Source organism: Rhipicephalus microplus, chromosome 3 (genome assembly GCF_043290135.1).
Source record: "Rhipicephalus microplus isolate Deutch F79 chromosome 3, USDA_Rmic, whole genome shotgun sequence".
Taxonomy (NCBI): domain Eukaryota; kingdom Metazoa; phylum Arthropoda; class Arachnida; order Ixodida; family Ixodidae; genus Rhipicephalus; species Rhipicephalus microplus.
The window spans coordinates 83,774,471-83,800,017 of NC_134702.1; the positions used below are offsets into that span (position 1 = coordinate 83,774,471).

The 25,547-nt window shown below is 41.4% G+C and overlaps 2 protein-coding genes across 4 annotated transcripts in view; one reads left to right on the forward strand and one right to left on the reverse strand.

Moving 5' to 3' along the window:
* Window positions 1-20,105, reverse strand: part of LOC119172909 (ankyrin repeat domain-containing protein 13D) — a 39,857-nt gene extending 19,752 nt beyond the window's left edge. For 2 of the 3 annotated variants that reach the window (XR_012894302.1, XM_075889902.1), the window contains exons 1-12: window positions 19,858-20,105; window positions 14,400-14,432; window positions 14,158-14,293; window positions 12,636-12,760; window positions 11,555-11,600; window positions 9,700-9,753; window positions 9,197-9,286; window positions 8,504-8,693; window positions 7,890-7,956; window positions 6,811-6,969; window positions 2,972-3,148; window positions 1,479-1,581 (exon numbers count right to left, since the gene is read on the reverse strand). Coding sequence is in view for 2 of the 3 variants with exons in the window: in XM_075889902.1 (XP_075746017.1) it covers window positions 1,479-1,581; window positions 2,972-3,148; window positions 6,811-6,969; window positions 7,890-7,956; window positions 8,504-8,693; window positions 9,197-9,286; window positions 9,700-9,753; window positions 11,555-11,600; window positions 12,636-12,760; window positions 14,158-14,293; window positions 14,400-14,432; window positions 19,858-19,962 (1,285 nt within the window). In the remaining variant the exon portion in view is untranslated. The remainder of the gene's footprint in view (window positions 1-1,478; window positions 1,582-2,971; window positions 3,149-6,810; window positions 6,970-7,889; window positions 7,957-8,503; window positions 8,694-9,196; window positions 9,287-9,699; window positions 9,754-11,554; window positions 11,601-12,635; window positions 12,761-14,157; window positions 14,294-14,399; window positions 14,433-19,857) is intronic. The other variant, XM_037424054.2, reaches the window with a different exon arrangement.
* A 174-nt stretch (window positions 20,106-20,279) lies between these two features.
* Window positions 20,280-25,547, forward strand: part of LOC119160566 (uncharacterized) — a 37,215-nt gene continuing 31,947 nt past the window's right edge. The window contains exons 1-2 of the mRNA XM_075889903.1: window positions 20,280-20,530; window positions 24,693-24,923. Coding sequence (XP_075746018.1) covers window positions 20,461-20,530; window positions 24,693-24,923 — 301 coding nt within the window. The 5' untranslated portion in view covers window positions 20,280-20,460. The remainder of the gene's footprint in view (window positions 20,531-24,692; window positions 24,924-25,547) is intronic.

Consider the following 25,547-nt stretch of genomic DNA (forward strand, 5'->3'; position numbering starts at 1 on the left):
CAGCGATCGGCGACATGATGCAGCACGCAGCTCGTCGACTGGTCAAAACCAATTGATTGATTTGATTGATTGATTTGTGGGGTTTAACGTCCCAAAACCACCATTTGATTATGAGAGACGCCGTAGTGGAGGGCTCCGGAAATTTAGACCACCTGGGGTTCTTTAACGTGCGCCCAAATCTGAGCACACGGGCCTACAACATTTCCGCCTCCATCGGAAATGCAGCCGCCGCAGCCGGGAATCGAACCCGCGACCTGCGGGTCAGCAGCCGAGTACCTTAACCACTAGACCACCGCGGCGGGGCTGGTCAAAACCAAGTCTGAATAAACATTAGTGAAGCCAACGACAGTTCCTGTTCCCACCCACAGCTACGACAGAGCTATTCCATTATACGAGTTGCGAAACTCCCCATATGCTCCATGTATCGAAATCCAGACACTTGGCCCAGTTTATGCGGCTGAGCACATTGTCGCGCCACCTATTTTAATAAGCACACTCACTATTAAACGCATTATTTGTGTTTTGTGTTGCTGCTCCCAGATGGCATGACAGTCTGCTTTAAAAAAATTGAACTCCCGAAAAATTGGGCCAACTTCTTATCCTTGTTTTGGAATGCAGTTTTGCTGAAAATTGTTGTCGACTGCGAATTGAGCGACTGGACTGTGGAGAAGCATCAGCACCAAGTAAACAGTAAACAACCAGGCATCGCAGCAAGCGGAAGCGCGTTGAGATTGATCGAGCTCGCCGATGACGCCAATTGCTGACGTCTTGTCACGTTGCCGAAGTGAGCGGAGTCATGATGGGCTACGCCTTCACCTCCTTCTGAAGGAGAACAGCTGAAAGTGACGTTTTATCGCTTGTAAATAGCTTAATATAAGGTGTACTCACAAAATTCTTGCGGCTGTATTTTCACAAAGTAAACTGCACAAATTTCTATTAATAAGAATTTTTGGACCTGGGCATGGTTTACTGGCCCTTTAAATGAACATATTACACACACATCAATTCATCATTAAAAAAATTTTTAAAAGCTTGTTATACCGACTCATACGCTCAAAGTACAGAATATTTTAAAATGCAACATATTTTACAGCTTCCCCACTTTAATTTTACTGAAAGTGAAATCCTGCTACTATTCCCAATGTTTATACTTCCCTTGAACCAAAAAGAAAGGCATTTATTTGCACAGGCCTTCTTTCAAATTGGAAAAAATATTGTGCACGTTAGTTGGGTCATTAAAAATATGTCCATTTTTCTTTATGTGATATACACTGTACGACTTCGATTCAAAATCAGTCAACCAAATCACTATTCGCTTCAAACCTAAAATTCATTATTTGCACAAGGTTGCAAATGACAAACATTTGAGCAAACATCTTAAACATGTCGAGGCAGTGACAACACACATGCAAGAGTACCTCTACCGGAACTTTCGACAATAAATGATCATGCATCAAAAACAAACAAAGCATTCGTACCAATTTTGACTGGGAAGCCCGCTGGCAGTTGCAGCGTGATGAAGTCCCGTAGTCTGGCAAAGTGGTTGCTGTTGATTGACATGAGGTCTACAATTGGAAGAATCTGGGGGGGGGGGGGGGGGGGCAAAAACAGAGAAACCACCGATAAGCTTTTAAGAGGTGGCTGGGTGCATCTTCAGCACCTACGCAAATCCCTGGACAAAGGCCAGTACTGCTGCACAGTACTGGCATGGCGTTATTGATAATGGTGAGTCTTATGAAAGTCTAAATAATCGGGCAATAGTCCCAGCCGATCAATGTAAAGGATGCCATCCCTTATGCAGACACTAAACATCAAATGCATAGGCATCTACACAAATGTTAGCGCTGCTCCTTGCACTGTTGCCTGCAGATGAACATCCTGTAACACTTGAAACATTAATTGGGGGTTCACGTGTACCAAACAATGCTACACAGGTGAAATCTTATCAAGGTAATTTTATCCCTTAACACAGTGGTACTCAAATGGGGGTCCGCGAAGCCATTTCTATGATCCGCAAAACCCTCACCTGAATTTTTCTTTAAGCGTGACTGTGCCACGTATTGATGAACTGTGCAATATGAAGTGATGTGGCACACTTGTTTGATGTTTTTGGTAGCAATAAAAGGCACCTGTTTCACACTCCAGTTGCGTTAATTTATCTACGTACCCCACCTCCCTCCCCTCCGCTGCAAGAGGTCCCCCATCACTTCCACTAGTCTACAAGGGGTCCCCAAAATATCCATGGCTGAGAACCACTGCCTTGAAGTGATTAATCAAGTATACGTCCATGGTGATATTTGCTCATCAAGTTTGTGCAAATGAAAATGTGCATTGCTTTTCCTTCCAACCACTGACAAGTCCAACTTATGAGGACACACATGAAAGGCATACTTATCACCACACAGAACGAGAGAATAATGGAACACGATATCAAGTGTTTTGTCTGACAAGCATTCTGTATGTCATTTATCTGGCACAACGACATCCCCAATGATGACTAAGAAAATCTTCTAAACACGTTGAAATGCGATGTGAAGGAGAGGCACTGATCACATAGGCACCGATCACAGGCAAAATAAGCAAAAGGCAAAATTTTTAATATAATATGAGAGGCAGTGTGGTGGACGGCTCCGGAAACTTTGACCACATGGGGTTCTTTCGCATGCACCCGAATGCAAGTACATAGGCCTCGAGCATTACAGACTCGGTCAAAATGCGGCTACCGTGGCCGGGATTCGATCTCGTAACCTGCAGGCCAGCAGCCATGCAGCTTAACCACTAGAACACAGTGGGTGAGGGAGATTTCTTTTTTTATAGGTGAAATCCTTCACCGAATGTAGCTCAGGCAATCATGGCTTCCCTCTTCCGCTCGAAAGAGTAAAAAAAAAAAAAAGATGCATGTTCTACAAGCATAGACAAACTGCACAGGAGCAACACAAACTATGCCAAGCGAAGCAAGAATAAATCTGACCTGCTGAGGTAAGGACAGCGGATAGTCCTCGCAGAGCCATAGATTGGCACGAAACTTTTGGGTGCGTACTGTTGCCTCTCTCGGTCGCCCGATATCTCGGCCTCCCAAGTCCACTTTGGCGTTAAAATATTCTTCTGGACGAATGTGGCAAGGGTTGCCCCGCCACTCCGTCACATCCTGCGAGAGAGATTAAAGGAATGGGCTGACATATCAATGCTTTTAAAACGAAGAATACAGTTAAATGAAGTGCTTCACACTGCACGACAGTTCTAGCTTTGTGCATGAATGCTGGCTTTTACACGAGATTAAAGCATTAGCACCTCTCCCATTCAAGATCCCGTATTCACTGTACAGCACTCAATGACTACTCAGCTTATAAATTAGGGGTGTGCAAATATTGGAAAGTATCGAATATTCGGCGAATATTGCATTTATAATATTCGTAGTCAACTTGATAACCACATACTCGGAAATTTTGTATACTCGAACCGACTCAAATATTCTTCAAATATTCGATGTTCACGGACATTCGTTTGTAGGCTTGTGCGATTATTCGTATGCTTCATATATTCAAACGAATATTAGGGTATTCGAATTTAAATTATTGAAAATTTCGAAGTATTTGCAAGGAATAAAAAAATGCATACTAATCCAGTATTGCCTGTAAAAATGGTTTTACTTCAGTGTAGGAATGCTGAACCATGAAAGCACCTATCCAAAAAAAATCTATTCTGCCGCGAAGCACCCCTTCAAATTTAAAGGGGCCCTGCAATTCTTTTTCAGCACTGTCTGAAAACGCTGCCGATCGGCAGTGGAGGCTACCGGGGACACGCAGGTCAAATATTATAGCGCAGCACGCGATTCACAACAAATTCTCAAAGTCAGCTAAAAATTGCTCTCCTCTCTCGGCAAATGACTCCACAAGCTCAAAAGGCACATGCGACGTATTTTCTTTTCCCGTGGCATCCCTTTCTGCTTAGCTTCCAGTGCTTTCGTCAGGATGAGAAGAGAGAACGTGCTTGCACCGTGCGAGAAATTTCTGCAACTCCGCGTGTACACGACGGATTGGAAAAATAGTTGCGGCGGTGAATTCATGAGGCAATAAATAAGCACGAGTCTTCAGTGAATGCACTCCATGGCTACGTGAAAAAGTGTCACACGGCCCCTTTAAGTGAAAATATTCTCAAATCAATTCATTTTATTAAGCTTAAAAGCTAGTTATGACAGCTTATATGCTCTAGGAATCATAAATCTTAAAATGTTACGTATTTTAAGGGTTACGACTCGCATCCTGCTGAAAGTAAAATCCTGCTGTTACTCAAAGTTCTTTCAACTTGTTTTGAACAAAAAAAAAAGAAAATTTGCGTGGAGGCTCTGTTTCATTTTTAAAAAAATATTGTGCAGGTTAGTAAGGTCACTATAAATATGCCCGTTTTTCTTTATATTGCATATATACTATTCCAATTCGATACGAAATTCGAAAAATCACTATTCGCTTCAAACTTAAAATTCACTATTCGCACAGGCCTATTCGTTTGCATATGCTATTGTGAAGAACTTACGATTTTTTGCATTTTCCATAAGAGTCTCAGTAGATCACACAGTGATTACTATGACTTCGGCGCAAGTGCGGTGATCGTGCTAGCATGGAAATTCATGGGAGCGTGATCACGGCTACCAACGAATGCAGCGGCAAGTCATCGCGACAAACCTACCAATGATAACTATTTCAATCAATCTAAATCATGTACTGCCTGCACGGCAGTACGTGTGGCTTAGCGGTTTAGCACTGTTATGGTTTAGCGCTGTTACGGTTCTTGTGAGCGTACTGACCACGCCGTGTGCTGCCGCGCCCTTGTGCAAGGGACCGCAAATGCGTATCGCTCGTGGAAACGAAGGTAACTCGCCGCCGTCGCCGCATTGGCTCGACAAAATAGTCTTCCCACATTTGCTTGGTCCCGTGCTGAGCAAGCACGAAGAAAAAAAATCTCTACGCAAGGGCAAATGCTCGTGTATACGTTACAGGACGCGGAGCTGATAAAGTGAGCTTAGTAGGCGATTCACTGCATGCAATTAGCTAGGGGCACACTCAGTTTGACGTACGATGGTAACGCGTTTCATGTTTAGTCACGCCAGTTTTGGCCAGTGGATCACCGTAGAAACGTACGTGCACATGTTGAAGCCTGACGAGTCGTCTGTCAGTTGGGCCGCTACGCCAGCATGTATACCCTGTTCTTAGCTGCATAATGATTTCATGATAGCGGATATCGTCATGCGAATGAGCTCAAGTGTTTTTCCACACAATGGCAAACATAAAAAAGGCCATGCACTTTCAGTAATGTTACAATGCCGTCATCGCATACAATTTTTCGTTGCTAATGGGGACGCATGTAAGGTGACGGACGGATTACTGCGTAGTTCCGCTGTGTTCCTGAAAGCGCCTTTGAAAATCCATCGTACGCACATCACGCTCATGCAGCGTCTCCTGCAATCAACCCTCCTTTCTCACTTGTCATCATAGAAGGTACAAACGCTTTTCTTTTTTGTTTTTTTAATAAGTCCTACCACATAAAAAAAAATACAAAAGGTTTGTTCTACATGTGGATTGAACCCAAGGCATCAGTCACAAACTCAACTATTGACGTCTTATGCTTTCTGGAAAGTACAGATGGTGACATTTAAAAAAAAATATTGTGTGCAATAACTGAGTATAATAACAATTGTGTTGTTTCCAACCCAAGTATGTGATTGAGTAAAAGATTACTGGTGAAAAAAAATTACACCTCTTCATTATTCAATATTCGATTTGTATTCGAAGCTATGCATTCGTACTCGATTCGTATTCGAAAATTTTGACATTCGCACACCCCTATTATAAATATCCTATAATCATGTGTCAGTGCCCCTTGTACGACAGCTTTCACTTCAAAAGATTTACGAGTACAATAAGTCCAAGCCTGGGGTTTCTTTTATTACTTAAGTGTGTCAGCGCTAAAATACACTTGGGGTCATGCAGCCACGTCTTGTACTTTAGCACATAATGCGGAAAGCCCGCAAAAGTGCCCAACACACTTGCCGACATAAACGGGATACGCCTGCAGACTTGCACAATTTCTTCGTACAATGCCGAGTTGGTGCTGCTGAGAAAACAGGCAAGAGTTTTGTTTTTCCGGCGGTGCAAACACGGAGAGCAGCAACGCGCGCTTTAATACATACTATAATGTCGCAGCAACGGTGAAGAAATGAATGCGCTGTGAAATCCGAGAGTCAACCATCTAACAACTCCTTAATGAGCCATACTATGCCCAGTCTTAGAAAGGCAAGCAAAGCACTAAAATTGCAATAACCAAGTAAGCCCAATAGTCAAATATAGTCCCTTAAATCAAGTCACTCCACCATTTATACCGGTTTCACAATACATCCCAGCATAATGAACTGCGCTTTTGTACAACTGAAGAAGACTGATGCTGACATATACACCAACTTAACATGTTATTTATTGCTAGTATAGGTTCAACAACAAGTGCAGAACTTTTATAAAGAATAGGCACATTTCGCACCTTATGCTGATATAAACTAAGTACCTGACAACCTCTTCAGCGAGAATGCAGCTAAAAATGCTACCTGCAAATATTTTACAGAGGTACAAGGGTTATTTAAAGCCAGGGAACCTCGTTTTAAACATTAGCACGACTGGTTGGTGATAGGAAGAAAACTGCCAGCTCTGACTGAAGCTGTAAGTACTGGTGAGAACAAGCGACATATAGGACTGTCATTCTCGAATATTAGCAAGTCAAGGTCGTACAGAAAGAGGGGAAAAAAAAAAAAAAAACACCGACCCCGTTTGGCATTTCCAGAGCGGCACCTTCTTCCACCTCGACGGTGCCTAAGAAAGACTGCAATGGGGACCGTGCAGCCTTGTGACGTGCCTTGTCTGCTTCAGAAAGGTGCTCCACCCTGGTCTTGGTTACGAGTTCCACATTTGTTGCACTGAAAACCTGCGTTAATGGCAAGCCTATGCATAAAATTTGCCCCCTTTGCGAATAAGCGGCCCAGAATACTCTTGGCATACATGTAAACATGAAAAACAGAAGCGGGAGGTCTCAATTTTAATTTGACGCCATCCCTTTCAATGATCGCAAGAAAAGCAAACAAAGCAAAGGTGATCTTAGCTTTTGGTAACTATGTAGAGGAGCGCTTAAAACATTGCCTGAGGAGATTTTTCCATGAGTGCTAACAAAGAAGCCTTTATTTCCGCTTTGATTTCCCATTCATTCATTATTAGTTATAGATAAATTGCAATTACTCTCTCTATGCCTTCCTTGGGCTGCAAAGTATGCTGCTTCCTGTTGTCACTGCACAAGCAGGGCAAGGTGCAAACCATGTGACAGAATTCTATGCAGATTAAAAGGCCATAACTCGTGCCACACATTGACAAGGTCTCCGGCAACGTTAACAAAACAGTAACTGGGTATGTGATATTGCCGTCACTTTCTTTGCGTCTAATTACAGTCTTGTGAGATACATTAATATCTCTGTTCTCATAATGTCACAGAGCTGCAAGTTCTATTAACGTTGCCTGCGTGTCTTCTGGAACACATCAAATTTGTTTTTTGCTCCAAAACAACAGAGTGTTACAAGCTGCTCTGCAGTACAGGGCTCAAGATTTGTTTTGCCAACATGGGTTTATCTAACCTGCACCCAAAGCAGCGTACAGAACATTTTCCTGCATTCCTACCCCTCTATAATGTTGCTACCAGGCCTGTCGATCAAACCCACAATATTGTGCACAGTTTGCACAACTTGTGCAAGCAACTGCGGGTAGCCACAGTCGGTATTTAGGCTACAGTAAATAGTTGACCAATTAAGCAGTCCTAAATGGCCGGTCACAATTCAATCTCGGGATGAGCTTGCTCACTTTGCAGTTGTGGCCATTGATCGTTTCGCTCTTGTCACTCTTCCAGCCGAGTATTCCAGACTTGTTCCTGCGTGCAAGTGAAGCAAACGAAAATTTGCTGAAAACGTAAAGCAAAGGAATGCCTAGCAACTGGCTAGAACTACTTGAATTTGACAAACGCATGCACTCGTGTCCACAAACGCATTCACGCATGCACAACATACACACAGGAATTTCTCACAGCTCTCATGTGTAGCACAATCCCTAGAGTATGTGCTACTTTTGCACTTGTGCCAACAAGTTTTTTAACTCACAGTATCAGAGAGAGCAGTTGTGAAACGTGCAGAATATTAGTCCTCATACCGAGTGTTGTTACATAATGCTTTGAGGTCTAGTTTTTCCACGGTAATAACATTTCGTGGTCAAGCTTAACACAATCAATCAACGAGAGACAGTGGGAGAAAATATATATATTTAAGGAACTTCCACACTCAGCGTGACGCGCAAAAGAGACAAAAAAAGAAAATTTTCAGTATGTCAGGGGTGTTAAACTAATGCTGCAGTAAAATAAACCATTTTAGCAAATCAAGCAAACAAAAGAGTCTGCCAGTACAAAGCAGCCCTGTCCATTTCACCTTTCAAAGCTGATCTTGTCGGTGTCTATGTACGTGGCCACGACGGGAGAAGTGAGGCGTGCCGAGATGGCCTCCTGCGAAGGCCGCAAGCTCCCCGTGAGGTCGACGTACTCGGGCGGCAACACCTGCATTTGCTCCACATGAACCTGGCAGCTGTCGTGGTCCACCTCCATCATCAGTGCGAGATCCTCTGCACATCCACAGGTGGGAGAAGAAAAAAAAATAAAGGTGAACTTTATGCTAACACTGCACAGAGGAAATGCATCCAGCGTTGAATAGCTCAGTTAAGGGGAGAGAGAATATGAACTAAATCGAAAAACATTCTTTTATTCCCGATTTTGTTTGAGTCAAAGAAATCATGTGCCAATTAAAACTTGATTTGCACAAAAATACCCATTAAACTGTAACCAATGACAACTGCATTACAACCAGAGCAGAGCTCAACACACATGAACACAATATTTGAAACTTGTATTAGGAAACCCAGTCAGCTGAAATCAGTCAGAATCTTTCTTCCTACTTCGACATGCCTTAAGGCCAAGCAGTGCCTTTGAAACACTTCATCAATTCATATTTGAGTGCAAGATGATCCAATTAAGTATCCCAAGATCCAGATCCTATTTACGGCTTTGTGGTAGAGACCTCGGAGATCAAATAGACCTCTCGGGGATGTCGCGTAGATCGAAGACTGACCTTGCCCCTTGAATATGTAGCTCCTGCGGCCACGCTGCCAGTTGGACTGGTCAAATCCAAGCAGAGTGGTGTCTATCCGTACATTAGCTCCTAGAACAAATTAAAAAAAAATTATAATCATTGTGTGAGCACAGTATGTTGTTTGATACCTGTTAATACCTGGTAATAAACTATTAATACCTGGTAATAAACTGTTAATAAAAAAAAAGTGTGGATGTTAAAAGAAATCAAACCATGAAGCTGAAAGAAATCGATTACAACAGGCTGCTCCCCTTTGCGGTGAAATTGGTCGTGCATTAATGATATTCTCAATAATCAGATGCTGAGCTCTCCCACATTTGAACTAAAATGATTGCCATGTTTTCAAGCTTTAAAATTTTTATGTGGCTAGTGCTCCAAGTGACTTGCATGAATAATAATAATAATAATAATAATAATAATAATAATAATAATAATAATAATAATAATAATAATAATAATAACAAAATGAGGCATGGGCTCACCACTCTTGTAGACCTTGTAGGTGTCACTTGGACACATTCTGGACAGAAGAGGTACTGAAAGAAAGAAAAGTACAAGTAACGCAAAAACTACACACAGAATCAACAGTGCACTTGAAACAAAATATGCAAAACCTACGAAGCTTCAGCAATGGCAAAATAGAGCACCTCTTGTTGGGCAAACTGTGCCACATCTTGTGCAAACAGCATGCATAATCTTAACCCACAGGTCGATCACCTTATTATCCCTCACCATGGGTCATGTCACGAATAGCCATAATTATCATAGGTAAGCATAACAATTCAAGAAATTTTTTCAGGATTGTGTATAGCCCAAGTCACAAATTATTTTGATCACTCTTCAGAGCAATGTATTTAAAGGCTGCAAATTGGGAAATGATTATAAATTGTCATTTATGAAACAGCATTTGGATGAATCTAAGACACGGAGCAGTCTTCTGTCATAATCCTATCATGCCATTAGCAGAGACCAAAGGGTAGTTGGGCCCGGTCGGCTGTACATTATTCGGGCCCCACCACATAAAAATGCCATGGTCACGTGGTCTTCAAGTGACACAATGTTAATTCATCTAGTGTTTGCTTGACATCTATTGCATAATGTGGACTACAGATTTTCCATCTACAACACTTTTTGCACAAGAACTACAAAAATCAGCATGATTCAAATGGAGGTTTCGATGTAACCTACATGATGCCGTGTTGGCACAAGATGCCCAAGCCAGAAAAAAGAAAGATTTCAACAGTTAATTGCACAATGATGTTTAGGGTTGATACTATATTTTCTCGGGTTCTACCTCCCCTCCCCCTCGTTATACAACTCACATCCCTCAACTAAAATCTGCAAAAAAATAAAAAAGAAACATTCCTGTGTACTGCAGCAAAGTCATCTTCTGTGCACTGCGGTGAAGCATTGTTACGAAGCCACCTTGCACATTAAATCCGCATATCACGTGCACCAAGACGTTAGCTCTGAATCCTCTGCAGGTTTTTTTATGTGGCTTATACTCAAGAAAATATAGAATTCATGTACATGATATCATGTACACGAATTCCTTTACGCATCAAACATATTTGCATAAACAGCTTACAGTGTCAGAGGTGGTTTTGGCCACTCATCAAAGCTGAAAATGGCCTACAGATACCTCTACTATCCAACAAGCGTTGCTCACAGTCTTTGTGCAGTTGGTGCAAGGATGCCATGCTTCAAGCCAGCATGCTAAGGTCTTTCTATGATGCCCGTAAGTTCTTACATACTAACACAATGAATGCAAGACATTAAAGATACACATGCACCACTTTTCCGACCGCCCAGCTTGTGGCTGTTAAAATAAGTGACGCCGCATCTTTTTCTTTGTACTGGGTGAGTACGCAACACCAAGAAAATTTTTGCATAAGCACTGACAGATACACTACAACATCATCTAGTGCAATGTGTTGTCAGTAGGTAATCATTCAGAGCTTCACATTCTTAAGAACACTTACACCTACCGTATTTGCAGCAAGTCGCATCCAATTCTGATCATGTAACAACAGGTTCAGCAGCATTACAAGCAGGTAAGAGTATTATCAGTTTAGAATGCAATCATTTTTTACCTTAAATGTATGTTTGCATGACTGAGGAATCTGCTATTGTAGATGTGCATGTAAAATTTTTCACCACTGCAGAAAGAGAAGGCTATAGTTATATCTGCAAACTACAGTAACTTTCTTGGACAATTGGTTCAAGAGTACCTCATGCAAATTGGACGGCCCAAGAAATCAGGGTACTCTATAGATGGAGCTTTGAAGTTCGAAGAAAGTACAGAAATGCCATTCAGTAGATGCTTGTATGGCTTACCCCAGCTTGTAAACTCCCACTTCATCTCCACATAGAAGTCTGGGGTCTGCAGAAGAAGAAAAGAAAAAGGAGGGTGGGGTCAAGCCCAGTTTGGCACAATAGCCTACAGGCTAGTCACTGTTGCAAGAAACACTACTAACATCTACTGCTCATTTATTCATTTATTTTAATTTTTAATGTACTCATTTTAAGACAGCAGAGTACCAGTGATGTTTGCCAGGGGTAGCACCGTACTCATTTTTGAGTTTCTTTATTTGCATATACAGGTGCACAGTAAGTAGTTGAGATGATGGACAGAATATCCACTTGGAACAGCTTGATCAGCCCTACATTTCCCAGTTCGCTGTGGCAAACAAAGCATTCCAAAACAAAAAATGTCATAAACAGAGGTGAGTAATGATACTTTCAATTACAAGAATAGACCAGCAAATTCAAATATTTATAGTACTGGCTAGATTTACTGCTAAGTTTTTTTTTAATTTTTTTTTATTTTGTGTTCATACTGCAATATTGAGTAAAGGTACGATTTACCTGCTAAAAGTCAAATATATGATTGAGGAACATGAGTTAAATTGATATTAAATAAATTAAATACTGTAGTTTCAGAAAATGCCAAAATTATATGATTGTGAAGCAAGCTGTAATGCTGGGCTTGGATTAATTCTGGTTGCCTGCAGTTTTCTAATGTACACCTAAATCTAAGCCTGCAAGCATGTTCACATTTCACATCCACTGCAACACGGCCACTGTTGGCTCAGAATTAAAACCATGGCCTCTGCACTAAGCATGAAAGCACAATACTCACCGTAGTAAGCCACCACGGTGAGTATGAGTCTGATTGCATTGTTATCAAGACATGCACTGTTGAATTTCTTTCTAGCTTTATTTATTTTTATTATTTCAGGCCCAAAGAGTTACCTAATGTTTTACAATTGTGGTAATGTTGTACTTAGAACAATGCAGTATTCAATTCAAATTCCTGGGGCATTGTCTCGTTTGATGTGCACACAACCAAAGAACAACACTAAAGAATTCTTAAAGGGGTAGACAAGAACAGGAAGTGGTGAAAGCCAACACTCACGTCCCGGATGCGCTTCAAAAGATCAGGGATACCCCCGACTGACGTGCTGTAGCGTTGTAGGTCTCGCTGGGTCAGAACTTCCGCCAGAAGCTCGGGGTCGCCCGTGCTCACTGCTTCGTGCACCACTGTGAACGGAAATTGATATATTAATTAAGAAGAAAAAGACGGGCATCCTTCTAGCAGCATCCAGAGCACTCTGCATGCACTGTTGGTTAGGGGTGTTTTCAGAGACAGTGCGCTATGCTGCCATATCATTGTGAATTGCAACTTACTTGCAGCTTCCGGGCTCAAAGAACAGCTAGGCACAGTAACATGACCCCAAAACGCAGGAGCAAGACTTCACATTTCAGTTTCAATGTGGAAGCAGCCCATTACATGCTAGAGCTTATTCCAAAGGACTTCCAAAAGCTCTTTCCAGCCATCTATCCATCTATCCTTATTGAACCACAGTGTGGCCAATGATAAGTATTCATACCTGCTGCTCATCTAAATTTTTTTGTACAAGTATGATACAGAAAGGTTAGTTACAACTAGAAAAGAATAAACAATATTCACCCCCCGCCCCGCCCAAAGTGCACTGCTGTTATCTTTGACGTGACACTACAGGCATGACTGTACAATTCTCGGCACTGCAGAATGCTTTCTGCAAAAGGAAACTGCTCTGCTTGGCTACTTCTATCTCTGCTTCAAAGCGAGTCTGTTTGCCAACCACATATTCATCTAATAATCAGTTTGCTTCCTGTCACACCTTCCCCCTCCCCCATATTCCTCCCTTTTGCTACAGATATGGGACAACGTTCAATATACATAACTGTGGCAAGCAGCTGTTTGCAATGTACTTATTCACTAAATATGTCTAATCTGTTCGTGGAGGAATTGAATGTTCGCATTAAACAAAGTCGTTGAGATTTTGCTCTTTGCCTTTAAACACCCAAAACATTCGTTAGAATGTCAAAAGGACCCTTTACTAGTTTCTTAACAAAAAAAAAATGTTTTAGTTAAGTGTCACCCAGGAAACATTTTGCTATAACAAAATATACACAAAACAAAATATTGCAAGGCTATTGCATAAGTAGGTGAAATGCTACTCCCCTGACACATGCGTGTACAAACATACACACATATGTATGGGCGAAAGCGAGCACAATGTGCTCTCTCCCACAATCTTAGCAGCCAGAAGCAACACGCATGCAGTAACAATGCAAGTAATAATTCTGGCTTCTTTATTGAAAGCGCTTGTAGCACACTTCTTGTCCATCTCCTTTAGCTATTAGTCTTCCCCCTCTATTAGGTGTGCACCGAGAAGCAAAGCGAGACTAGCGATTGAGAGGCGATGCAGACGGGAGCCCTAGTTATGCTCAAGCAACCTTGAAGTTCTTTTTTTCTTGTTGACATTTTTAACTACACATCACCATAACGTACCCCAGAGATTCCTGCATTATCTGTGCAGTTCTGTCAGCAGTTCCCACACCCGGCAAAAAGCCCTTCAGGCACAAAACTACAAGAGCAAGGTGAACAGAACCTGTGTAGCCGTCGTTGTTCTCCACATTGACATTGGCGCCATGGTTGAGAAGTATCTTCGACGCTTCGAGATGTCCCAGGGTGACGGCCAGCATCAGGGCTGTCCGACCCCGGCAGTCACGCTGTTCAATGTTTTCCTGCAAGCAGCACAGAGCAAAACTTGACTTTTAGAAACCATTACTCAGGCAAACAAGATTTGTCGCGGTGCATTATGTCAAGTAATGATGTGAAAATTGTACTTGCCGCACTGCCCTTCGGTTTTCCTACAGAGGGACCCTAAAACAATGGTGTAAAGAGGAGAAGGTGCAGTGGTGTAAGCAATGTACACACCTAGCAATGGATATCCAAGGAGGTTAGTGTAAACAAAAGTGTGTTGATTTTGCACACTTTTGAGATAAGCAACTCAAAGGCTGAGATTAGAATTTACTTTTTGAAAGGGCAGCGCAACTACATGAGGGAAGAAATACAGCGAGGCAAAGAGCGCTGTTTAATTTTTACCTCTTCAGGCACTCTATGCATAGTTCTATGCATTGTAAACTCAAAGCCATATCGCCCTGAATGTTAAGGTTGCTGCCAACGGTGCAATTCCAGGTGCATTCCGCAATGTTTGTCTTCCAACTGTGAACTTTATAGTGTCATGTAGCCAATGCCGATAAAATGAATTTGTAAAATGCTGTAATGTGGTGCAATATGTGGGGGCGCTAACACCCCCTGTAAAGTAGTTTGTGCCTCGTGACGCATGTATTTCGCTCATAAGCCGCATTTCCGGTTAACAACTACCGAGCAGTAAGTGGCGTTGTGCTCGCGAGCATTTGTAGCGCGAGCGTTTTGTCACGTGAGTGCTTGTTCGCGAGCGTTTTGTCACCTGAGTGCTTGTTCGCGAGCGTTTGTGCCTGGTGGCACTACCGGCCATCTGCTGGGGGCTATTGTGGCGAGTCAAGTGTTGGCGAAGCCGCCTTGCGTATGTTTTTGTGTTTGTCATGTTGTTGAGTGCTGTGTAATATTGTGTAAGGTTGTTTAGCATGTTGATCACAATTGATGTATAATAATTTGGCTGATGATATCATTGTTCTAAAAGCAGTTAAACAAAAGTGAGTTCTTTTGGTTCATTTCAACCGTGTCTACTGTGACCGTTCACTACAACAGCGTGGCGCTCTCGCCACGTCGAGACCCCGCAGATGTTACCACATAAGCTCTTCTTCTAAATTAAATTCTAAGTCAGATAGCCCTTTGTGTGTTTACCTTCGTTGTCCTTGTACCAGTATGCCAACAGTTTTCAATATCTCTCTCCTACCAATTCTTTTTCTTGTACTTTCAACACTGTCTAAAACTTTACTGAATTCGTCTGCGAACAGAACAACTATGAAATTATCCCTAACCACATTCCAAGAGCTGCAAGCATTGAGTGTTTTCTCTGCACTGGGATTAGTATATGTTTATCAACGTCCCCCGAATGTTATCGAGGATGTGCTTGGAATACTTTAAGCAAACTGACGGGTACGAGGGCTCTACTCCGCTGACTAATGAGCGACCCAATACATAACTACAGACTTTGCTGCCTCACCTTTCCTTTTGCATTATAAAAATATCGGCAACATGCACAAATATTCTGGACTAGAAGAAAATGAATTGAGAAATCATCTGGAAGTCAAGTGATACTGAGCAGGACATAGTCGCTACACTTGATTTTGTCAGCTTCATTTGCATTGATCACACGATGAAGCGCAATTATGCAATTTTACACGTATCTACAGGATTGCCTAATAACAAATTGTAAAACGAAGTTTATAACGAGACAAACTCCGTTGTACCCCCCTCCTTCTTGGATCTGCCCCACTCGCCACTTTGAACGCTGCGTAGAGCAAGAAAGCCGTTCGATTACAGACACCACTCCAGTGCCACGTGCTTCTTGTGACACACGCATGGTTTCATCTTCAATGTTAACTTTGAAATGAAAAATGCCTACAACATACAACCAAAATGCTTGTAGATGAACAGGACTTCTGAAAAAAGGGATGGAGGGGATTCATTATCAGGACCTCTCGCCCCTGCCAAGAAGGAGCCGACTTGTTGTCACGTCAGAGGGCTGCAGAGGCCCATGGACAAAGTGCCACAGTGTCTAACAAAATATCACAACTGCTTTTACAGTTTCCCTGTGTGTGAACCACACCTAAATTTTGTGACCAATGTGACACTTTGAACACAAGTTTGCACATAAAAAAATAATAAATAAAAACTAATGTCAATTTCATGTTTACTCTTTGCCTTATACAGTTTCTCAAGTCCTATTTTGATGGCCTATTTTGCAAGATCATTTTCTTTACACAAGCTGAGCTACTCCTGAAGGGCTTAAAATATTTTAGCACCTTCATATTTTTTCTCTGGGAAACCTTTAGCAGGAGTAAGCAGTGCTTGTAGCTATAATTGAGAATTCCGAATTCAGTTTGATCCAGTCAGGTGCTTCCCCAAAATTTTGTTGGCTTCTTGTAAGGGCTGAACTGGTCTTCAGTGCATAAGGGCACCTTTACGAGCTCATTTTAAGTGATTGACGAAAAGTTAACAGTTGGTGCTGCTCAAATAAAATTTTCAACGTCTCAAGCTAAATGGGTGTGGCTACGAGAGTTTCTCAGAATTTTATATTTCATTTAAGGTACTACATTCAGGGACAAATTTTCTATTGCAGCTTTAATTTCCAATAGAGAAAATGGCTGCGTATGCATACACTGGAACTGTCATTTCTCTAATTTTGTAAAGTTTCATTAAAAGACAGAAAATATTAAAGTTATCCCAGCCAGACAGATATCTGTTGAAGATGCTCACCCTTAAAGAAAGACAATTAAGACTGGCATTTTCAGCTGCCACTTGCCAAGCTACAGAGAAATTAGGTTTGACTATGCATGGCTTGTTACCAAGCAAATACTTTTCCGTCTCCCTTACCCTTCCTGAAAGAAGTGGTTTGAACAACTCTCCAAGTTCACTTTAAAGGTCAATGCCATCCATGTACAGTACTTTCATTTTGAAACATGATAATTTAGTGCTAAATTGATAATTAGTGATAAGTGATAATTAGTGCTTCAGTTTGGGTCATATCGTCGTAATTTTGATTTGAATGCGTACATCAGAGCCAACATAATCTTTAAAGACCAGAATCGTTGCGACATGATGTAGCCATCTTGAGCTTCCGCGCACACTAAACATCCAACTAAAGAAAATTGATGTCCCGTTTGGATCCGTGAGTACTGAACACATATAACAATATCATAGGCCATCAATTACTATTGTGTGGAAGTGTAATATGGTAAAAAAAAAGGGACGCCTTAAATGAATAACTATTTTACAGACGCAAATGTAAAGTTCTATTACAAGAGTGGTAACAATAATAAATTCATAAGTAATGATCGAGAACTGAGCACAGACACATATATTGAAGTAACATTACTCATCAGAACACAGCACTGTAGCCCAGAGTAAAGAAATGAACTTGAAATGAATATGCACGCTACCATATAACACACCGCTGATAAATCAATGTGATAAAAGCTGTATTTAAATGTGCCAGTGCATGAGTAGAAACTCAGGTTAAAGCTTTTAGAAGCCCTTTGGGAAATGTAAAGTGCTTACAGGTTGATAATAGGAATAATACGTAAAATTATTTCAAACTTTTGGAAAGTCTATACCATGTTATGAGTGGCATTCATTTTAAGAATGAAAAAGCGGCAGAGCAAAAAGTAGCAGTCACATCAGTGGCCCACAGTTGTAAACCACACATGCTTTTTCTACAAAGAAATGAATTTATTAACAACATGCATTTTCAAGGCACAAAAAACAGTAAAAAAACATGCTCTACTAGTAGAGGTAAGATGATCATTATCTACAGTAGGGGAGTCCATTTCTTGGTTTTAAACATTTAAACGAAGTGCACTACGGTGAACAATCGCACTATATTCGATGAAAAAAAAAAGTTACATCCTGCCATTTAAGAATGCACCGAATTGTGGCAACACGTTCATTCCAAAACTGAAAAACTAATTTTGTTTTTTTTTTACTAGCAGTACTACTAAGAATGTCACTATAAAACGCTATTTATACTTTGACCAATTCGCAAAATGACAAACAAAGCTGACAGAATCATAACTTGTTGCTGGACAAGTTCAAGGATACTTTACATGTTCATCTAAGTGCTAGAAATGGACAAACACATGAGATGACAGGAAGCGATGGTATTTTTGTCCCTTGTGTGTATTTTTAGGGCCAAAACGTAGAAGACATTAAAGATGCCACAGAAAGCACATAATTTGCTACAATATCACAGATGTTAGTTTCCAACATCACGCACCTCTGGTAACAACAAGGCACGACACTGCCAAAATTTTATAAAAAAAAAAGAATGAAAGCCTTTTATACAAATTAAATAAAAGTAACAGTCTCTTCCAAACCTGCATCTCCTACTAGTTTGCACCTGAAACTTTGAGGTAGTGACAGTGTGCAGGTAGTAGGAAATATCATTAGGCAGTAGAGCATCACATGTTTAATGATCCTTGTATTCATCTTTGATAGATATGTGTGGTTTAACGTCCCAAAACCACCATATGATTATGAAAGACGCCGTAGTGGAGGGCTCCGGAAATTGTATTATTCTTTAATTGAACATATATCGTCTTCCACATATAGCAAAAACACAAACTATGGGACCTGAATGTGGTCAACATGTTTAAAATGATTACCTTCATGCGACTATCACAGAGATTCATCTATAATCAATTGGAATTCTATAATCAATAGCTTGTCTACAGCGGGGTAAATAGCACAAGTCGCGAGAAAAACAATCTCAGAGCCTTCTGCACTGCTTCTTGACCTCCGACTTTTATCTTGGAAAGCTGCCTTTCACTGACAACAATGTTTACCGATTCGTTTAGAGTTCTGACAGCTCTTTAAAATGCGAATTTCGGGCGGCTGGTTCCATAAAAATTCTTCGCGTTATTAATCTTCGAGATTTGAAAATATTCGTGGGAGAGAATGAGTGGCTTCGCTAGCGGGGAGTTAGCTTCGAATGAGACTTCAAGAAGGGAAACGTACTACGTAGTTTCTTACACCCCTGACTGCCGAGGCACTCTGGAGCAAGACGTAGAAAGTTTGAAGTTCAACTTGTTATGTTTATTCTGCGCAAACGAGGTGTTATCGAGGGCCCGGCATATAGATAACACCTTCGGAGTTTGCAGAAAAATCAGTTTACCAAAACTCCAAGAAAGGTTAATGCAGGGCGCATTAAACTTCCATGGGAAGTTGTGCGGCCATCCTGCGACGAAGTAGATTGCACCGAAGGGCGCTTACATAATAGGTAAGCCGGAGCTAACGAAGCTCCTTACTCCGAAAGTAATTTGACAGCTGTTTCTCACGGCAGGTAAGCGAGGTTTTGAACCACAAAAACACGAACGGTAAACGCAGGGAGCGCTAATTCAGCACACTGCAGCGCTAACTAACGCCGTAGGCGACATAACTTTAGAACTTATTTTTAATGTGTCAGTCACTTGGGCGGACTTCCGAAACTGCGACGCCCAAGAAAATTTCTGGAGAGCGACTAAGTCAAAACACGGCGAGACTCACGCACGTGACCATTTGCAGCGATGCGGCAGATCTCGCGGCTCGATTGCTCAAAGAGCTCGTCGCAGTGTTTGACGAGTCTAAAGCCAGGACCACTTACTGTGCTCTTTTCGAGGAGTGCTTTTAGGGCTTCGTAGTCGTTGTGCCAAGCGAGCCAATGGAGCGGGTACTCCTCTTGCAACGCCGCTTTCAGTTTGTCCGACATACTTGCTTTATGTAGAGTTTCGGTGACTAGGTACGATATTAAGGCGATACGTCATTGCATCCGCTACGAAGCAACCACGAAGTGTTCTCTCTCACCGGCACAGCATCCTCGCATCAGAGACAAACCTCCATTATGGCGTTCAATGAAATAAACAAAAAATAATTTATAGCTCCGTATCGTGTGGACAAATGCAAGGCCCTGCACAACAGAAGAGACAGCTAGCGCCACGAGTGTATAAATAGATAGATGTCATGAGCATCTCTTTTGTCCTCATGTTAGGTCCCCCTTCACCTCATGTAAAAATCTGCATACAAACTGTTACCAAAACAATTGAAAAAGGTCTAACACTTTTATGTCTTACTTTTTCAGAAAAAAAATTATGCTTAGTTTGTCACAGTCTGCATCAAAGTCTGTGCTCTAGCGATGTGCCCGTTATTTAGACTCGCCTCCGATTGGTTGAACGTTTGAACTCCACGCGAGGCGTTTTTTGTTTCGAAAATGGTCAGTTCAGTTCAGCTGGTGCAGCCGCTTCAAAGCGCAGAAAAACAAACCTTAAAAGCACCGAAGGGTAAGTTTGGCAGCTTTAATGGACAAAGTTTGTCCCGCTTGAGATTTCACATAGCTGTTGCAGCAGTGTCTTGCTTTCCGCCCAAACGGAACGATAATAAAGGTCAGTACAGTGCAGAGTGCTGCTGGTAATGTTCCGTCTAAACAGAATCGAAATGCGAACTTCGCATTCCGTATACACAGAACAATAAGCACTGCTGAATTCACTGGTTATACGGAACAATTCGTTGCCCGTCCTGACTTTTCCCCACAGACCATCGTAGTTTTTTTTTTTTTTTAGTTTCTCTTTGTGCTGCTGAGTCGGACTCGTGATTCCGACAGCCGGGCTGACCTTAATTCAGTTTAAAGGATCTCCCAAAACATTTTTTTTGTACGGTTCCTGCTGCATAATACTGCTGGCTCCAGCTGTAGAAGGTGACCAAGCATACCGAGCTTTTCTAGCTTCAAACAAAAGTATCTGGAGACCGAACAAGCGCGTCTTCGTAGTGGGTCATTTAGTGGGTTGTTGTAGTTTCTGAGAGGTGGCCACACAAGTTCTACAAGTGCCCAATGTTGCTCTCGAGCAACAAGTAATTATTCAGCTATAAATTTATCTTCTGAACACACACCAGTAGCGTAGCCAGAATGTTTTTTTTTTTTTTTGGGGGGGGGGGGGGGAAGGAGTTCACTAGGTGGCAACAAAAGTTCCATAGGTGCGGCGCCCAACATTGCCCCGGAGCATCAATTCACTATTGAGAAACAATTTTTGTTATTACTCAAGCATATCTGGCTTTCTTTCAAACATCCAGTGATGGAAGTGCTGCTCCAATTGTGCTTAACTGCTTTAAAAAGAAATTCTGCTCCAAAGGGCAATATTTGTTAGTAACTACTCCAAACCGAGTTTCGAAATGACATTGGGGAAACTTAAACCAATAAAGTTAAACCTTGTGACCATCCAGCGAGCCTAAACGAAAACAAAAACAAGCTGTATACTGTCATATAGCCTTGTATAATAGCTGTATACTACAGTATAGCCAATGCTACAAGTATTCACATTTTCCATAGATATGTCTGATATAGTTGTATACTTGTATCTTAGAAGCAGACTATTTTGGTGAGATGCGTGCAAGACTTCTTAGTCTTACCAGCCGCTGCTGTGACAACTTTGATATGTGACTGATTACATTTAGCACTTTCATCAGCTTTGACCTTGTTGTGTCCCAAAAACAAGCATCTTAAATGTTAATTAATTTAGCTTATTTTAATGTGACTGCTTTCTCAAAATATGAAAATGGCACTTAGGGTTCAAAGACCATCCATCTGCCTAATTATTATTATTGAAATTTGCAGGGATTATTGTATGTGTAATATGTTTAATAATAATAATATATATAAGAGGCTCGAATGGTACAATAAATTCAGCTTTCATTTGGAATATTTTGTTATTTGCTCCAAAAGCAACAATAGCTGCTCCAGCGTAGCATTTGTCCTGCTGCAAAAATAATCAAAGCTACTCCAAAGCACCATTTTTCCTGCTCCAGAATCTGCTCAAAAAATCTAAATGTCTGTTCCATCACTGTATTTACACGCCTGACAAACATTTGAAATTGGGAGTACCACTTCTTTGTTGTGCACTCATGAATATTCTGAGAGGTGGCAACACAAATGCCACAGGTGCCCACAGGGGCCCGAATGCTCAATGTTGCTCTAGCAACATTCTATCATTCAGTTTTGAATATACAGATCTTTTTTTTTCCTGACAGTATAATTGGCATATTTTGTTCATCCTTTATGCATGGCAGAGTTTCCTCAATTCTGTACGCTGAATTAAAATTTTGGGCATCATATACGGTTAAAGTTTGCTGAAGTATAATTAATGGCGGAAATACTCAGACATTACCAAAAAAATACGTAGCACGCATTTCTGCGTCTGTGTTTCCTTGTCCCTCTCCTAGTATCTGTGCGGCATCAATTCCACTTTAGCCATGTACCAATTAGCCTGACAGCAAACACTACTAGGTTGAGGTTGGCTTTGCCAAACACTACTAGGTTGGTTGGCTTGTCGCTGGTTTTGAGTAAATGTTCTGACAAATTTTGTCAGAGATTAAGATTTGTACTCAGATGCATGAAATATTTTGGACATAAGTGAGGAACTTTCATTTTTCAGTACGTCTATTGTTTACATTAGCAGAGAGGAACCACTTTAGCTTCGAATGAAAAGCAGCTGGCGCTATATATAGTGTCAGCTGAAGAAAAGGCTCACTATGATTCCATGGTAGAGCCTGATTATTTGTCTCAGGTTGTGACAAACCATGGTATGTTTAGCATCCAACAGAGACCACTGTTTTTCCTCATTTATATAAGTAGATATAATTTACCAATATGCAGCAGCAGTACACTTCAAAAAGAAAAAAAAAAACTTCAGCAGATCCCACGTACCTGGGAATCGAAGTTCTGAGAAGCATGCGATGTTGTAACTTTTTGTTGAGCGACACATCATGAAATGACCCTAAATATATGTACAAATTTCGCTCTCACAAATATATGTTGAATAGTTGCAGATGTTTATATAACCAGTTGTTTGCACTTGCGCGATGATGCCGAATGAAACATGCATATTAGCAATACCAGAAGCTGATATAAAGCGCTAATGCTCATGAGGTGCTGGCCCTGGACACTGCTACATAAATCAACTTGAGCGCATGGCAACTAGCCACAATTGACGTTAACCCGACGTGACGGCTGTGTCAAAGGAGTACATATGTAAAGTTTAGCGTCTATACGAAGATTAGCGTCTATTTGAAAAGTAGTTCCGAGACCTAGCTTAGCTTTGTGGTAAAATACTTCATTGCCCCGCAAAATGATTGGCTTCGATTCCAACTGGGACCCTGACATTTATTTCTTGCATATGTCGGGTCGACGCTACTGATGTTGGGTATTTCCTAACGCTCGTGCGTTAATATTGCCCATGTGTGTTCTTGTCGTTCTTGAGTAGATACTAAGTGTCAATCACCTGTGGCACATACCTGCATACTAGCAGCACATACCCGCCGGTGGGTATGTGCCACTGTCTGGCGGGAAGTGTTTGACGACGTGCGCGACGAAGTTGTGACATTATTCATGTCTTGATCAGTGCGTCATATTCGTCAAATCATCTTACCCTTTCATGCTAATTTTGGTTCACGCCAAGTTAAGGGGGTGACCACAAGGGCACCCACACGTAAGTGGCTAGATAGATAGATGAACAGACAAACAGACACGCTCTAAGTCGCCGAAGTTCGCTATAGAATGCTTCGCATTTAAAAAATGTTATCAAATGGCCCTTTACTGCAATGACGGACCTGATTCATTGGCAGCAGCACACCACAAGGCCAGAGGTAAACCGCAATACTTTGAAGGAGAATTTAGCGCAATTGAGCAGACTGCTTCACATGGAGCGTTATTATAAATGGCCTATAGTTACATCTTGCTATGGTTACTCACTGTACAGTTCAGTTTTGTTTGGCACTCACTGTTGTTTCTGTAAATGTTAGAGAACATGGAAGTTTGTGCAGACAATGTACCCTGTTGTCTATGCCATTTGCACATTTGACTGGCAGGGTTTCTTCTCTGTAGGACGGAATTTCGGGCCATTTGATAAATTGATGCTTGTTTTTGACGATAGAAATGAGACAGTAAAGTATGTAAATACAAAGTGGGAAATGCATATCATTAGTGATTGTAAGTATACTTATTCTGTAGAAAAGACTTCAGTGAGAAACAGGGGCACAGCAGGAAGTTGCATGCTGTGCAATGCCCCTTCAGTGATTTATGTCTCTGCATAGCGAAATGGCTGGAAGGGTAGTCGTAGGATGCCTTGTTTATCTACACCTGGGAGTACATGCCTGTCCAATGTCCTCTTTACAATAAATATTGCATCCACCCCCCTCCTCATAGTAATAACAATATAATAATAATGCTGCTGTGAACTAGAAATTATGGATGTGTGAGGGTGAAAAAAAAAATTTTCTCGTGCGTGTTTGCATATGAGTGTGGGTACAGAGTACGGGTATTGTAAAGGGATGGAATGCTTCCTCCTACATAATTTGTCAATATCCTTGAGCACATTGTTATCTTTCGGGCACCTGAATACCTGATATAGGGGCCAGACTGAAACTTATGAAATTTTTACCCGTTTCTCACAGCAACTGAAGGAACGTTGGAGGAGCCAGTGAAGGTTGCCATCAGGGTGCGACCACCATTCCCAGAACAGAGTCGTGAATTTTTGAGCCCTATTGAGGTGGTGCCGGAAAGCGCACAACTCATTGTGGCCGGTGAACATGGTTTCACCTTTGATTATGTGTTTGACGCAAGCACCTCTCAAGAGGAGCTGTACACACGATGTGTTGCAGACCTTATTGGCAAGGTCACCACTGGTAAGTTACTTAATCCCATCAATGAGGTAATGTTTCTCCTGTTTTCATCTTGAATTTGATATCAGCAAAGCATTTGGTCATTGTGTAAATGATAAAAATGGGTGTCACTACTAACGAGCATGTTTAGGCCGCCCGGCAAAGCGAACATTTAAGGATTGTAATTCCGCTGTGTGTAGCGACCAGACAATGTCACTCTGCTACCAAGCCACTTTGTGCTAGTGCCATCTGGTGTTCAATGAGCGAAATGCTGTTTCATTTGCCAAAAAAACTGGTCGCTTGTGTTGCTCCCAATCGGTGACAGGTACTGAGTGGTGTGATGGGGTGCGTTCAACTGTGCACGTTCCTGGCACGGAGACTGTATGCTTGACAACTTCTATTGGGGCACTGGCATCAACTTTTTCAGGGCTGGTATAGCCCATACTGGTGGAGGTCAAAAACAAGAGAGTGCATAACGTGTTGTGGTCACTTGGCTGTTCCCTCTCTCCCATTTTTTTTAGTTGAGTTGTGGTTCTTTTTATTATTATTATTATTATTATTATTATTATTATTATTATTATTATTATTATTATTATTATTATTATTATTATTAATTAATTAATTAATTGGTTGATTGATTAATTTATT